General features: G+C 54.4%; 1 protein-coding gene and 1 long non-coding RNA gene across 2 annotated transcripts; one reads left to right on the top strand and one right to left on the bottom strand.

The window, feature by feature from the left end:
• The first annotated feature begins 4,465 nt into the window (after positions 1 to 4,465).
• SIAH2 (siah E3 ubiquitin protein ligase 2) lies at positions 4,466 to 13,075 on the top strand. Its single transcript, XM_032999336.2, is given in 3 exon segments — positions 4,466 to 4,625; positions 4,628 to 4,860; positions 11,599 to 13,075. Coding segments are annotated over 3 exon segments (936 nt in total). The 5' UTR covers positions 4,466 to 4,480; the 3' UTR covers positions 12,157 to 13,075.
• On the bottom strand, positions 11,774 to 14,996 carry LOC122153737. The gene is made up of 3 exons (XR_006165622.1): positions 14,804 to 14,996; positions 14,269 to 14,440; positions 11,774 to 11,877 (listed from the first exon to the last, which is right to left on the bottom strand). It is a non-coding gene; the product is annotated as an uncharacterized LOC122153737 (long non-coding RNA).
• Between the last annotated feature and the right edge of the window lie 310 nt (positions 14,997 to 15,306).

Here is a 15,306-nt window from a genome sequence, read left to right as displayed (position 1 = left end):
GCGACGACCGGGAGGAAACACGCGCTGTGGGGGCCCTGGGCTGCAGGTCTGCACCTCCGAGGGAGTCGCGCAAGGGGGACGCGGGATCAGCTGCGTGACACGGCTTTTGAGGCCGCAGGCAGAGGGGACAAGCAGAGCTCATTTCTCTGTTTACCGCTTGTTTCCAAATCATCTTTTTGCTGCAAACGCTTATTCCTACGGCGTAGACATGGCAACCTGCGGCGCTGCGGGGAGCCAGGCTACGGTTTTCTCCGGGGACTGGTGTCCCTGTTAGCAGCGGATCGGTAGCTGGGAAGCCAGTGGCAGCCTCTCACCCTTCTGGCACTTCCTCGGCCAGCTCAGGGTCTGACTTGTGCTTTCCCAATTATCCCAAGCAGAAGAACTGGACTCTATTCAGGCTATCTTTAAACCAGACACCAACCTTCTAAAAGCTATTTTGTACATTACTCATGTAAGACAACTCTTTGGGGCTGCTAAAAAAAAAAAAAAAAAAGTGGGATAGCCATATTCTGACATTTAAAAAAAATATATATATAAATATATAGCTTAAATAACATATTTTTAAATTACTCTCTATTATTGAAAGCACAGAAAAAACACATTTTCTTTGTATAAATATCGACACCGTTCCAGTCTGTGAAAAGGCTCTTATTTTCCCTCTTCCCCATACCACAGAATATCTAATAAACCACAAACCAAGTGAGAGGTCTTCTCCAGGGCCACAGGACTATTCTGGCCTTGTTTTCACACTGGGCTGCGGGACCAGCGGGGGAAAGTGCTCAGCACTCCAGGATGGAGACCAGGATCTCAGGGCCTATTAACTCTGATTCTCCGGTCTCAAAAGGCACGCTCATATGCCTGTCGCAAAGTTTCTCAACAGCTTTTATCCAAGTTCTCTCTTTTGCTTTGATATAAACTATAAATAAAAAAGAAAGAGGGAAATTTCTCAAAATCTTAGTAACTCAGTGGCCTTTTTTAGTCTATATATTGTATGGCCATATAATTTCTAGAGAAAATGGTACAAACATCTCTATCATACCTTGTTTAAATCTACTCAACTTTTCTTTTCCCAGCAGTTAGTTGTCAAGGGTTTGCATTTCTGTTGTGAATTCAGTTTGAACTGGAATTGGCTTGGTAAGCCATTGGTGAAGATTTTAAGCACAATTTTATTCCAAGATGCCAAAATACTGCCGTTATTTGAGAGTGGGCTTTTTTGGTTTTGTTTTGCTTTTAAATTACTCAGCGTAACTCGCAAATCTTTCCTTTTCTAGGGATTATGGAGAGGTGACTGTCACAGGCTTCATTCAGTGCATTGGCTCCTATACAGATTCATCCAGACTTTGGGTGCTCATTCCCACTTGTGCTTTCCCAGTGAAAGCTCTCCTGGTGTGGTCCACCCTATGGTCTTGTTACTTTGTGCCTTATAAAGTGCAAGGCCTTTTCATTACACTCGGATGCACAGTGCATTATTGAATGATTTCTCAAAATAGCAAAGGAAAACAACCTGTAAAGCACTGTCAGGAGAACGGTACTCAAAAGGATTTTTTCTCATTTCTTGGCCTGTGCCATCTTGCAAGGTTTAATGGAGCTTTGCGAAGATATGAAAAAAATCAGATTTCAGCTAATAAGGCAGCTTAATTTAATGGAAGTTGAGTACAGATAGAGCCTTAACTGAAAAGTTTCCAAGGCCTGGAGTCAAGAATGAGTCACACGGCTGCACATCCTAATGGATCCTCGATAATAACACCACTTTAGTGAAGTATTAAAAATGCTCAATGTGGGTATGTCGGGAGAAAGTATTGCTCGTTTAAGGACAAGAAGCCTCAGAACAAATTGCAGGGAGAACTGTCCTGGTTTCGGCTGGGATAGAGCTAATTTTATTTTTTTTCCTTCCTTCTTAGTAACTAGACTAGTGCTGTGTTTTGGATTTGGTACGGGATTTGGTATGAGAAGAATGTTGATAATACACTGATGTTTTTAGTTGTTGCTAAGAAATCAAGGACTTTTCAACTTCTCATGTCCTGCTAGTGAGCAGGTAAACAAGAAGCTGGGGGGAGCATAGCCAAAACAACGGCCCCAAACTGGCCAATGGAATATTCCGTATCCTCTAGCGTCACGCTCCGTGTACAGATAAGGGTTGATCGGGAAGCTCGCTCTGCATTCCCGGACTGCGGTTTCAGGATTCTCCCTTCCCCGGGATCGCTGGCCGGGAGCGGGCTGGCCGTCGGTCAGTGGGCGGTAAGCAATCACATTGTGCAGTACTCATTTGTATTTTCTGTTATTACTATTATTATTAACATAATTATTTTTATTTTATTTCAATTATTAAATTCGTTTTATCTCAGCCTATGAGCCTCCTTACCCCTCCAACTCTCTCCCCCATTCCCCGGGGGGGGGCTGCGCGGTGTTGGGCTGCCGGCTGGCTTTAAACCACGACAAGAATTCTTGGGAAAATAATATATTTTGAGAAAATCTTGCCCATTTTGCTGATGGGAAATAACCTCATATGATGAAGCTCATTTCTGTCACCCTGATTGGATGTGCTGCACAGGGGCACCGGGCAGGGTTTTGTACAAAAGAGGTGAGAATTGCACTTATGGCCAGAGCAAGGAGAGCCACGGCACCCCAGGGGCCAGATGAATATTGAACAATAAACCTATATACAAATACTCCTATATAACAATGACTTCACCGCCTACAAGAAAACACTCGTCTTGATTCCTCATCTTCCTTCAATAGGAAAGGGATTTGGGAAGATTTCTGTCCTGAGACTTCCACATCTTCACTTCTCCAGTGTTACTGGAACAGAAGATGTTTAAAGTATCGCATTTGTTTCCCAAACTTCTTTTATCTGGGAAATGAAAACAGCCCAACTCCTTTCCTTGTCTGGTCCCCACATGTGAAACCAGAACTAAGAAAATATCTCATTTTAAACAATGTTTTAGAGCAGCCCAAAACACCTATTGTTGTTCTTTTTCACATTTTCACTACTGCAGCCCCCCCGTAAGCATCACACCGGCTGGTGCCCAGCTCTCCTAACAGGTTTGCATTTGCAGGAGTCACCTCAGTTACCCCGGTCCCGTCCCACCGCGCCCATGCCGGCGGGTGACGTCCTGCGCCGCGATGGCCCACGCGCCAAGAAGCCGAGTGCAGCCCGTGAGAGGAGACGTTCCTCGCACCCCCCCAACCGCCCCCCCAGGGCGCGGACCAGTCACCGCCGCCGGCACCTTCCTTTTGCTAAAAGGGTTTGGGTATGGAATCATACGAGCTTAATTACCGCTGACAACGATACGTGCTTAATTACTGCTGATCATGATCATACAATCACAGAATGGGTTGGGTGGGAAGGGACCACAAAGCCCCCCCAGTGCCCCCCCCTGCCCCGGGCAGGGCCCCCTTCCCCCAGCCCAGGGTGCTCCCAGCCCCGTCCAACCTGGCCTGGAACCCTTCCAGGGAGGGGGCACCCACAGCTGCTCTGGGCACCCTGGGCCAGTGCCTCACCCCCCGCACAGGGAACAATTTCTGCCTTAAATCTCATCTAAATCTGCCCTTTTTCAGCTTAAAACCCTTCCCCCTCATCCCATCCCCACCCCCTGACCCAGAGTCCCTCCCCACCTCTCCTGTCCCCCCTTTAAGCCCTGGGAGGCCGCTCGAAGGGCTCCCTGGAGCCTTCTCTTCTCCAGGCTGAACCCCCCCAACTCTCTCAGCCCGGCCCCCCAGGGGAGCTGCTCCAGCCCCCCCAGCATCTCCGTGGCCTCCTCTGGCCCCGCTCGAGCAGCTCCGGGTCCTTCTGCTGTTGGGGGCCCCCGAGCTGGCCTCAGCACTGCAGGGGGGTCTCCCCAGAGCGGAGCAGAGGGGGACAATCCCCCCCCTGGCCCTGCTGCCCCCCCTGCTCTGGCTGCAGCCCAGGGCACGGGTGGGTTCTGGGCTGCCAGCGCACGGGGCTGCCTCACGGGCAGTTTTCCCCCCCCAGCCCCCCCAGCCCCTCTCCTCGGGGCTGCTCCCCAGCCGCCCCTCGAGGGCCCAGCCTGGGTCTGTGCTGGGATCGCCCCGACCCCCGGGCAGGCCCTCGCCCTTGGCCGCGATGAAGCTCACGGTGCTCCGGGACGGGGCTGGGAGCACCCTGGGCTGGCGGGAGGAGCCCCTGCGCGCGGCGGCGGCGCTGGAGGGGCTTCAAGGTCCTTTTCCCACCCAGACCCGTTCTGCGATGGTGATGGTGACGACGATGATACGTTGCTAATTACGGCGGCGAGCGCCGGGTGTTGAATTACCGCGGACAGCTCCGTTTCCCAGGGCAACCCCCCGGAGAGACCCCGCCCCCCGGAGACCCCGCCCCCCGGAGACCCCGCCCCCCCGGCCAGGCCCCGCCCCCCGGCGCATGCCGGGAGCGGGGCGGAGGCCGCGCGCAGCCGCCGCTGGGCCCCGCCGCGCCCCCCCCGCCCCCCCCCCCCCCCCCCCCCCCGCTCCCGGTGGCGCCGCGATGAGCCGCCCGTCCTCCGCCGGCCCCGGCGCCGGTAAGCCCTGCGCCAAGCAGCAGCACGCCGCCTCCCCCGCCGCCGTCCTCCCGGGGCCCGGCGGGGCGTCTCCGCCGCCCCCCCCCGCCGCCGCCGCCTCCCCCCCCGCCTCCCCCCCCCCCCGCCGCCGCCGCAGCAGCATCACGAACTGACCTCGCTCTTCGAGTGCCCCGTCTGCTTCGACTACGTGCTGCCGCCCATCCTGCAGTGCCAGGCCGGGCACCTGGTCTGCAACCAATGCCGGCAGAAGCTGAGCCTCTGCCCCACCTGCCGGGGCTCCCTCACCCCCAGCATCCGCAACCTGGCCATGGAGAAGGTGGCCTCGGCCGTGCTCTTCCCCTGCAAGGTAAGGGGGGGTCGGCAGCGGCGTGGGGAGCCCCCCGCCCCCTCCCCCTGCCCCCTTGCTCCCCCCACGAGACCCGTTGTTAGGGTGCGGCGCGACGCTCAGAGCCCAGCGGAAAACTTGGGGTGTCGTCAGCTTGCCCGAAGCACGGCGGAAAAGCTTCCCCCGGCGGGCGTAACCGCAGCCCGGGATCGGCGCGTTCTCTCGCGGGTTTTATTTTTACCGGCAGAGCATCGCGCGACCCTCCCGCCGCCCGAAATGCTAAATAACCCCTCGCCGCCGACACCCCCGGGAGCCAGCTGGGGCGGTGGGTACGGCGTCACGTCTGCCGGCCTCGGGGTTGCACGCTGAGCAGGATTTCCCCACGGGTTCCTGCCTCGCCTTCGCCGCTGGGCTGGTACAGAAACGTCGCGGCTTACGGGAAGGCTTGCAGGAGCTTTCCGAGGTCCGTCCAGCGTAAGCAGTAGCAGTTTCACTTGGGAGCTTGCAGAAGGTGATGGTTTCTTGGCATTTACAAAAACGCCCTCGCTGAAGGTACCCGAGGCGTCTCCTCCCGCACCAGCACGTGGGACTCGCCCGGAGCCGCTGCAGACACCAGAGCTGGAGCTCTGCAGCTTCATTTTCTGCGGGCCCGTGTCCCCTTCCTCCCTTTATTTCTTCCCCATCATAAACACAGAACAGAAAAGGAGGTGCTTGCTGGCCCTCTTTCATGGTTCTGCAGGTTTCTAAAGTGAAATAAGATGGTCGGAGTGCCACCAGCCTTTAAAAGCAAAACTTCTAACGATCCTTTCTAATTCACTGAAAATCCTGCTCTAAATTTTGTCCTAGTATTTGGCATAATCAGTAGATACAAAGGCTAGACTTCCCCCCCCCAGTTAGATTAACATATGCTGATGCTCAGTCTTTAAAAAGTGGTTTACGGGGGTAGCAGAAATTCTGTCTGTGCCTCTCCCATTAGTTCTCTGCAGCCCTCCTTCAGAAGGGCAGGGGCTGCTAAGCTGTCAGGTCAGTAATTACATCTGAATTACTCTTTTTTCAAGTCTGTTCTGTCTTGGTACTATTTCAAGTATTCAGATTAAAACATTTCAGTCTCACTTTTTTTAAAGTGGGTTTTCTATTTAAAAGAACTAGGTGAACTGCTCTGAAGCGTGTATCCTTCCTGATAGACGTTTGCCGGGGTGGCAGATACGTACAGGCAGGCGATGCCGAGCGGGTCCTTTTCACCTCTTCCTGGAACCCCTGGGTGCTCCTACCTCCGTAATACCAAAAGCACTTTAAAACCACAGGGAGGAGTGATGGAGGGACGGAGGCAGGAACTGCTGGAGCCGTCGCTGATGTGGAATAGGAGAAGGAAGTTTCAAAACGCAGAGCCATCAGCGGCGAGGGGAGAGCCGCGCTCGGGCGGGCGCTGGGACCGACGGGGCCGGTGCGGGCAGGGGCCGGTGCGGGCACGGGGCCGGTGCGGGCACTCGCTGCCCCTGCCCGGGAGAGCCAGCGCCGAGCAGCAGCTTTCCCGGCCAGCCCGCGGAGGACGCGCAGGGAGTCACGGCTCCTCTGGAGCCAACCCTCCGTGCCCGTTCCTGCGGTCGGGGGCCGGGGCGGCTGCCGGTGCCGCTTCCTCGCTCCCCCTCACGCGGGAGCGACTTGGGTCCCCGGTGCCCACCGCGGCAGCCAGCCGCCCCGCAGCCGGGGCCGGGGCGAGCCCGGGGGAGCAGCGCCAGCCAGGGCCGGCCTTGGGCTGGAATGCTGGCCCCGTTCTCATTTTCTGAGGCGTCTCGGCGGGCTCAGCCGTGGCAGCTGGTGTTCCCCCGCTCGTCCTAAGCGAAACGGACACATCCAGGCTGGGGTGGCTCCCCGGGCCAGGGCCCTCGCAGCGCTCCGGGGCGCAGCTCTGCTCCCGCCTGCTCATCCCTACGTGTTACGGGTAAACTAAGTGTGAGAGAAGGAACGGGAAGCCTACAGACCCTTCCCTGTGAAGAGAAGGCATTCCTAACTTTACCTGTCAGACTTTACCCACTTGAAAACAAAGGTTTCTTAAGCCCTTCGTTGATGGGACTGGCTCCTTCACCCCGTGAGGTTTGCTTTCTCCATGGGTAGAGGAGTAAGCACCGACAAAGAGAAGTGTGTCTAAGAACAGCCCCCACCCCTTGCGCCCCCGGGAGAACTGAATAGTGATCTCTGCATCTCTGGGGCAAGTTCTGGTTCAGGTGTCTCAGCTGTAAGACACTTCTCCAGTTCAGCATTCTCTAAATATAATAGGAAGGCAGCTAGTACATGTCAACCAGTTAAGAAAACGGCATTTCCAAAAATTCCTCCTAGTACTACTCCTGTGGTTGATGTTGTGCTCTTCACAGCCGTGGCCTGGGGAAGGAGGGGTGCTGGTGAGGTTTGCAATGGCTGAGGCACGCACCGCAGATCGGTTATGGGACTGGGAGGGCTTTGGCTCTGACCCGGCGAGACGCCAGTGCTGCAGGAGCCCTGGGGTGTGGGGGAGCCGGGTGGTGCTGCCGGCAGGACCTCCAGTTCTCCTGCGCCACGCGTGCGCCTGGCAGGGCCCGAAAACACAGCGCTGGCGGGGCCCCGCGTCCTCCCCACACTCACCGCGCACCCAGGAGCTCCTCGCAAAGGCGTAAGTCAGCCTCTGCTCCTCTTCCCTCGCACGCCCGCTCTTCTATGTGGATTTTTTTCTGCCGTGAGCAATCCCTGCTCGGCTGCTTTCACCGTTCCCAAGAGCTGCACAGTGAAATGAGCACATGTGAATGCTTTTCACTCTTTCTTCTTGGGCCCAGAAACAGCAGCCCGGCGCTGGGAGGGCGGCCGGCCGTGCCCCTCGCAGCGGGTGTCCATGGCGTGCTGCGGCAGCGCCGGGGCTTCGGCCAGAGCCGCCCCGCGCCGCGGCCGGTGCGCAGCTCGTCACCCCGTGCCGGGGCCTGGCCCCGCTCCGACTCACCTGGGGATTCCGCCGCCTTACGGCAGCCTGGCGTAAGCTTTCGGGGGGGGGGGGGAGAGAAAGTCAGCGCTCCAGAAAGTGTGAAGGAGCAGACAGACGGTGGTCTGCGCAGAGGAGGTCCCTGCGCGCCTGGAAACCGCGGGGAAGGGCACTAGAAGTAAGTAGGGCTGAGACACAGCTGAGCCGACAGCAAATGGGGACTTGGTGTTGCCCGTGGCTATAGCTGCTTTGAGGGTGGTGGTTCTTAAAACGCTTTAAGAAAGAATTACAATTATTGCATCTCTGTGCTTTACAGAGCTTCTGGGAAAAAAGAAATCTATAAGAGGATTTAAATCTTAAAGTCACAGGAAAGTTACTGAAAATATAAAATGCCTTTTAGTGCTCTGAGAAATCTGTAGAAGATAAAATGCACATCAGAAACACCCTCAAACTCCTAATTAATGAGTGCCAAAAGGAATTATTTGTTTTCCTTCACCAAAAATAATCCCCAAAACTCTTGCACAGGTACACCAGTGAATTCTCACTGCTGTGATTAACCCAACCTAACAGTAAGTTTTACTTATTATAAAGGAAATTACTTTTCTAGTTATTACATACATGGAAAAAAACTAAGTACAGGGGGGCTGGTTTTTAGGGGATTTAAACCCCTTTCTTACCAGCCTTCCTCGGAGTGGTGATGCTCTGCATCTTGGAAGCCAGGACAGATACCTTACATGAATAGTGTCTTTCAAGATCTTTAACACAGCCATCTGTAACGGGAGTTACTGCCGTGTTTGAGTCTCCAGATGGTCCCGGTCCTTTTTGAAGAAAAGTGAATCCAGTAAATACATTGTAGTGTACTCTTACACTTGGCTTTGTGGAAGAGCCTTTCTGCACCTCACAACCAACGCTTCCTATTTAAGAAGTGGAAGGCAGAGTGAGACTGTACATAAACTAACAAGTCTTAAATAATACCAGGCTAATCGCTTCCTTTGATTTTCTTTAGACAGGTGGTGGGAGGTAGGCAGAACCGCTCTGTGTCCTCAGACCACTGCTGCTAGACCATCAGTTCAAGGAAAGCATGACAGGTTTCCCATATAAGCAAACAACTTGAAAACAGACACTGTACGTTCATGTTGCTATTGTTTACAAACCTATTCCCCCATGCTGTCCAATACTGTCTCTAGAGCCCCTTCAGGGCTTTGCTTTAATTTAAAAGAAAAATGTCATTCTAAAGATTTGGAGTAAATATACTAAACCTCAATAAGGTCATACTTCCCATTTCCAAGACACGGTAGACTCTAAAAAGGCGGTGGGGTTTTCTTCTGATAAAAACGCGGTTTATTTTGTTTTTAACTGAACAGACATCCCTTGCGCACAGGGGTCTGCTTACATCGCCCTGCCCGCACACGCGCGCAGAGCTGGCACGCTCCGTACGCAGGACGCGCCGCTGGCTGTCCGCTCCCCGGTGAGCCGCAGCGGCGGGCCCGGCAGAGCCTTGCCGGTGCGAGGCTGGGAAAGCCCGGAGGCTGCACGGTGCGAGGCTGTGCGTCCCCGAGAGCTCCCTGGGATCGCTGCTGCGCTGGGCTGAGCACCCCCCCCGAGCTTCAGCGAGTGCTTCGGGAGGCTGGACGGATCTTAAAAGCAGTTTCACAAAGCACTGGAGGAGGGTGAAGCACGAGAGGGTCTCAGTCCTCGCCGGGTCCCTGAAGGTTGCTGGCACGCAGGCAGGAACAGGCGGGCCTCCTCCTTCCAGGAGCGTTGTTTATATCTCGAGCTACTCGTAGACTAGAGGGAGAGCAGCAGGGATCTGGACTTGGCAGTCTGTTCCCAGCTCTGCCACTGATTTCCCAGGTGGCTTCAGACAAGTTACTTCAATCCTGTGTCCCCGTCTGCCTTTGTTTACAGGGTTGATAATACTGGCCTGCCTCTGCGGAGCACTTTCAAGCTCAGCTGATGTTTTCTGAGCGCTTTAGGATGCTCAGAAAGCTATCCTGTCAAAATGAAGGTCAGAGCAGCACATGCAGAGCGACATATGTGGCAAAACCAGTCATGTATATGGTGATGAGCTCTAGGCTGACCATCTCCTCTTAGGAAAGAGAATACAGTGCTAAAGAAATGACTGTGAAAACAAGTACAGAGTACTTTCCAGCACGGAATACTAGGGATGATGAGCAGGGCAGTGAAAAAGCAGAAAACAGACACACCAGCCCAGGCATTAGCAGCACACCAGCGCTGTTAACACCGCGCACAGCCCGGGCCCCCCACCTCAAGGACGCAGTCGAGGCGAAGGTGCACAGGCCGAGTACTCGGAGCTCCTGTGCCACCGGCGCGCAGGGAGAGACGCGGCAGGCTCCCGCGGGGTGTGATGGGGATGGGATCGGCGGCGCTGGCCAAGCAGCACGGCCCAGCCAGTCAGTGCGTGCTGCTGGCCGTCCCCAGTGCCGGTGGGGCTCCTCGCCGAGCGGAACCCGCAGCGCTGGGTTCGGAGCGCACCGAAGCGGGCGCCTCTCACCGCTGTTTGCTCCCCTGGGTTTTGCGCTCTCGCTTCTGTAGCCGCCGCTGGTCGCTATCGCGTAGCCGGCTGGTTCCGCTCAAGCAGCAGCTTGTATTGTTGCAACTGGCTTTGTTAACGAGGGTGGACTGGGAGCTGCTCTTCAACACCTCGCAGGACTGAAGCGTTCAGCGGGGTACGGCCGCGGGAAGCGCCAGCAGCTGCGCACTAAAGCCCTTAGCAGAGGATTAGGCAGCAGGGGCAGGCAGCGAGGAAAGGCTCACGTTAACTCTTCACGCCTTATGAAACGAGCTCCTCCAGAAGCGCAAGGTCAAGTTTCTGTCCCAGGCCATGTTCGCAGTACGGGGTGATTTGCATCTTGGGCATTTCACCCTTCGAGCTGAAACTTCTCACAGACATATTAGCCCAGAAATAGTCATTTATACCTTGGTTGTAGCTGTCCTCAAAGAAACGTCACGGCATCCGTAAGCAGCCACGCACGCCCGCTGTAACCTGCGCGGTGGCGTTAGCAGTGGTGCTGATACCGCTACAGACACCTACAGACTGGGGGAGCTGTGCTCTCGGGGAGAATAGGAGAGACTTGTTTCTGCTGTGGAGGTGGTGTGAAAACAACAATATGGTCAGTGCAGACAACTGAACTGACTGCAGAAAAAGGAAAAGCTGGCCCCGCTTGTTTAAAGCGATTAACCCTCTGAGTTGCCCAATGACAGTAGAAGTTAGACGGAACTTACTTGTGTGCTAGCATTATGCTCAGTGAAAAATCAACCTCTCTCTCTCCACTTCTCACAACTGCAGTGTTGAAACTGTTACAGCGTTTATAAAAATTGTGGGGAATCTGCATCTGAATTTAATGGGAGTGCTTTTGCTCTGTGATGGTAATAAGATACATCTCTTAACAGTAATTCACTCTAGTAGCTGTTTGCTGAAACCGGAATCCTTTGTTCCTTTTAAAGAAAAGAAAAATCCAAACCAGGACTACTTCAGCTGATCTGGACCAATCAGATCTAACTGCAACAGCAAATCTAACTACAACTCAGCCTTACAATCCATTTTATCTAAGTGCTTGCGTTAGAAAAAAAAAAACAACCACAAAAGACAAGAAGAATCCATTTTTAAGTGGAAGCAAAAATAAGTAAAGCTCAGCTCTGAATCCAGGGCTCAATAGAAGTATCTAATGTAAAATTTGCAATGAGAACAAGAGTCCTGGTTGGTTACCAGTGTTTCCAGTTGACAGGTGGGAGCAGCAAACGCTCATGCTGGTGCCTTTCCTGACAGCTTGTATTTGGTCTTTTTCCAGTACGCCACAACAGGCTGCTCTCTGACGCTCCATCACACAGAAAAGCCAGAACATGAAGACATCTGTGAGTATCGTCCCTACTCCTGCCCATGCCCTGGTGCCTCCTGTAAGTGGCAGGGATCCCTGGAAGCCGTGATGTCCCACCTCATGCACGCCCACAAAAGCATTACCACCCTTCAGGGAGAAGACATCGTTTTTCTTGCCACAGACATTAACCTTCCAGGGGCGGTTGACTGGGTGATGATGCAGTCGTGCTTCGGTCACCACTTCATGCTAGTGCTGGAGAAACAAGAGAAGTATGAAGGTCACCAGCAGTTTTTTGCCATCGTGCTGCTCATCGGCACCCGCAAGCAAGCGGAGAACTTTGCGTACAGACTGGAGCTGAACGGCAACCGCCGCCGGCTGACCTGGGAGGCAACGCCGCGCTCCATCCACGACGGGGTGTCCGCGGCCATCCTGAACAGCGACTGCCTAGTCTTTGATACGGCTATAGCACACCTCTTCGCTGACAACGGAAACCTCGGCATTAACGTGACTATTTCTACGTGTTGTCCGTGATGTATCTGCGCAGCTAGCGAAACCTAGGCTGTCTGGACATAGTGCTTTACATTCACCAAGGGTTTTCTTTCTTTCTGTTGTTTTTGGTTTTTTTAAATGATACTCAACTATGCCATCCTGTATGCCAAGGTTCCTAACTAGCCAACATTTTTAACTCTGGAGAGAAGAGGAACAAAAGTGTTCTGTAACTAATATGAGTGGGAAAAGTTCTTTTTAAATTCTTGGGTGCCTTAGGAAGATTCCCCACACACAGTCACCTTTTTAAATTTAATTCTATTTTATTTAAAGAGTACTTCCATTAGACATGTGGCTTAAGAGACCTGAAGGACTGCATTCCTGTTTGGAGCACACCTAAAAGCCCTTTCAGCAGGAACATAGACTTGCTCTCTCACTGGTGAGCTTTAATAACAGTTTTTAATAGGTGGGAAAGAAATCCAAGCAACCTCTCACAAGAGAAGTTGTGACTCAGAGGGGAACAATAGGTATTTCAGTGTTGAGACTTCATTTCCTGCTACCTTATTAAAAAGGGATAAGCACTGGATCATTTGCTGTGTTTTTAAGAGGAAAAAAGGGGAGGAGGGGCTGGGGTAAAGCATGGCAGGTCTCGCTGAGCATGGGAATTGCCAGCCCCCGTCTGTTTTAGGAGGATCCATGAGCCCAGCACACGGCACAGCCGCTCGCAGCTGGGTGCAGGTGAGAGCAGGAGGCACACACCTAACGTATCTCAAACAGCTAGAGCCAGTAACACAGGAATATACTCGAGCTGTCCACATGCAGCTTCCCTTGGAGACATACTTGACTATTGTAAAAGTTTAATAATAATATAGCAAGAGCTTTATGGCCAGTGTCGCATCATTTGCTATTTAAGTTTTGTTGCCATATTTACTTTTATTTTGTAATAAATATTTTGCAAAAACGACACTGCATAGCATGCTGTGCTACTGTGCGTGCGCGTGGTTACTGTGCGCACTCTGCCTCCCGGGACCTGCTGGGCTTCCCCCTGCGTGGGCTCGCCCCGCGGCAGGACCCGAGGGGCTGCTGCCCACCCCCCCACACCCCCCCCACACCCCCCTCGCCGCCCAGCGCTGCTGCCCGAGGGGGAGAACCGGGTGGGGGTCTGAGACCCAGGGGCAGCTGTGGCTGCCTGACTCCCGCAAACTGAAATCACAGTCTGGCACCGAAGCTGAATCTGCCTGCAGGTCCCCCTCTGCGACCAGAGCCTTCTGTCTGAATCCCTCAAGAAAAATACCAGCTCCACAGATGGCTTTGCTGAATATTAAGATGTTTGCCATTTGGAAGAGGCAGTGAGTTGTGAGGTGATACAGTCTGCTGAGTTATTCAGCAGTAGGAAGCCTCACAATAGCAGAAAACTACATGTAAAGTGACAGATGAAGCTTGGTGTGAATAAATAGAATACGTAGGGAAGAAAACCAGCCCTAACTGCATCCCTCCAGGGAAGAGCTCTGGAGTTACGGCGGAGTCCTGTGAAAACGTCACCCCGTGCCTGGCAGCAGTCCCCAGAAACGTACACAAGAGAATGACAAGGACTGCAGCAGCGAGGGGAAGCTTGTTCCGGCCGTGAGAATTCGGAAGTGACCACAGAAAAAAACCTCCCAATGAATTACTCCAGTCTTTTCGCATCCAGTTCCCATAAAGATCCTACATTTGATCTCATTTACACTGTGCTGGCAGAACTCCAGTGGCATCAGCTGAGTGAACTAATTTGCTCCTGCTCAAGCAGGATCAAAGTCAAGCTCTGGCTCTGACAGGCGTTAACACCTGCGCTTTCAGCAGAACTTGTTAAGCAAGAATTCCTAAGGATTTGATTCATTTTCCCTTATTTCAGCAACATTTATAGTGAAAGATAATTTTTCTTACTGACAGTTGGGACACAAGGTCAACACGTCTTTGATTCTAGCAGGATTAGTTAAATTAATTGCTCCAGCGTTGCCTATATCCCCCATTAGATAAGTTAACACACATTATTGCACTAGGTCTTTCCACACCATTCAGTTCTGAAGGAATGGCAGACTTTTGTTATATCTCACAGCAAAAAAAAGCCCAACACGCAGTACCTTTTCTGACTGAAACCTAATTTAGGATAAGGAGTACCTCAGCTGGTGCTGCCACGAAGTGATGTGTTTCCTCTTCAGCTCAGTGAACGAGCAGGCCACAGCTGTTCCACACTCGGTCCAAGCGTTTTGGTTTTTCCTCCCTGCGCAGCTGGCTCGGCTTCCCGGGGGTGCTGTCCGGAGGCAGGCGAGGCTCGCAGGGCATCAGCACCCTGCCAAGGGAAGCGGCAGCACATCAGTAAATCTGTGAAAGTTCCTCACGATAGTCAGAAAAGAGCTACCGAGGCCGGCCTGGTTTCCCTGACAAGGCTCCTGACCGCCACCTAAGCAACCTGACTTTGAAACAGGGTGAAACGTGCCCGCAGAGGAGCCGGGCTGGCCGGGGGGCCAGGGCTCGCCCCACCCCCCCCCCCGTTACTCTTCCCGTTTTTTCCCTCAAAACGAGTAGGGCTTGCTTATTTTGTCGCCGAGCTCACGCGCTCGCGGGGCGGCGGCAAATCGTGACAGAAGCTCCGGCCAAGGCAGCGCGGGCCCGAGTGGAGCCCCGAGCCCGCGCGTGTCTGCCAGCGACGCACCTGAGGAGGAGAACCGCTCGCTTTCGCTCTGTCGGCGGGACGCGCGGGTTCCGCGGGGGGGCCCGACGGCAGCCGGTGCCGCAGAACCGCGCCGGGCGCAAGCGGGGAGCCCCGGGCCCGCCCCGCTTTGCCGAGCAGCCCCGGGCCCGGGCCCGGCCCCGCACCCCCGGGCCCGGCCGCCCCCCCCGCCTCCTCCCGCCTGAGGCGGCCCCGCCCGCCCCCGCGCGCTGTCCCGGCAGCCCCCGCGCCCGCCGCGTTGCTTTGGAGACGGCGCGCGCCAGCGCCGCCCCGCGGGGCCGCGGGCGGGATCGGGATCGGGGGTCGGGATCGGGGGTCGGGATCGGGGTCGGGATCGGGACCAGGAGCGGGATTAGGATCACGTTCGGGGTTGGGACCAGGAGCGGGGTTGGGATCAGGAGCGGGATCGGAACTGGGAGCGGGATCGGCAGCAGGATCGGGGGTCGAGATCGGGAGCAGGATTAGGACCGGGACCAGGATCAGGC

The sequence above is a fragment of the Tyto alba genome, unplaced genomic scaffold (genome assembly GCF_018691265.1).
Source record: "Tyto alba isolate M040663 unplaced genomic scaffold, T.alba_DEE_v4.0 Super-Scaffold_10, whole genome shotgun sequence".
NCBI classification, from domain to species: Eukaryota; Metazoa; Chordata; class Aves; order Strigiformes; family Tytonidae; genus Tyto; species Tyto alba.
This window is presented reverse-complemented; position numbering and strand designations above follow the sequence as displayed.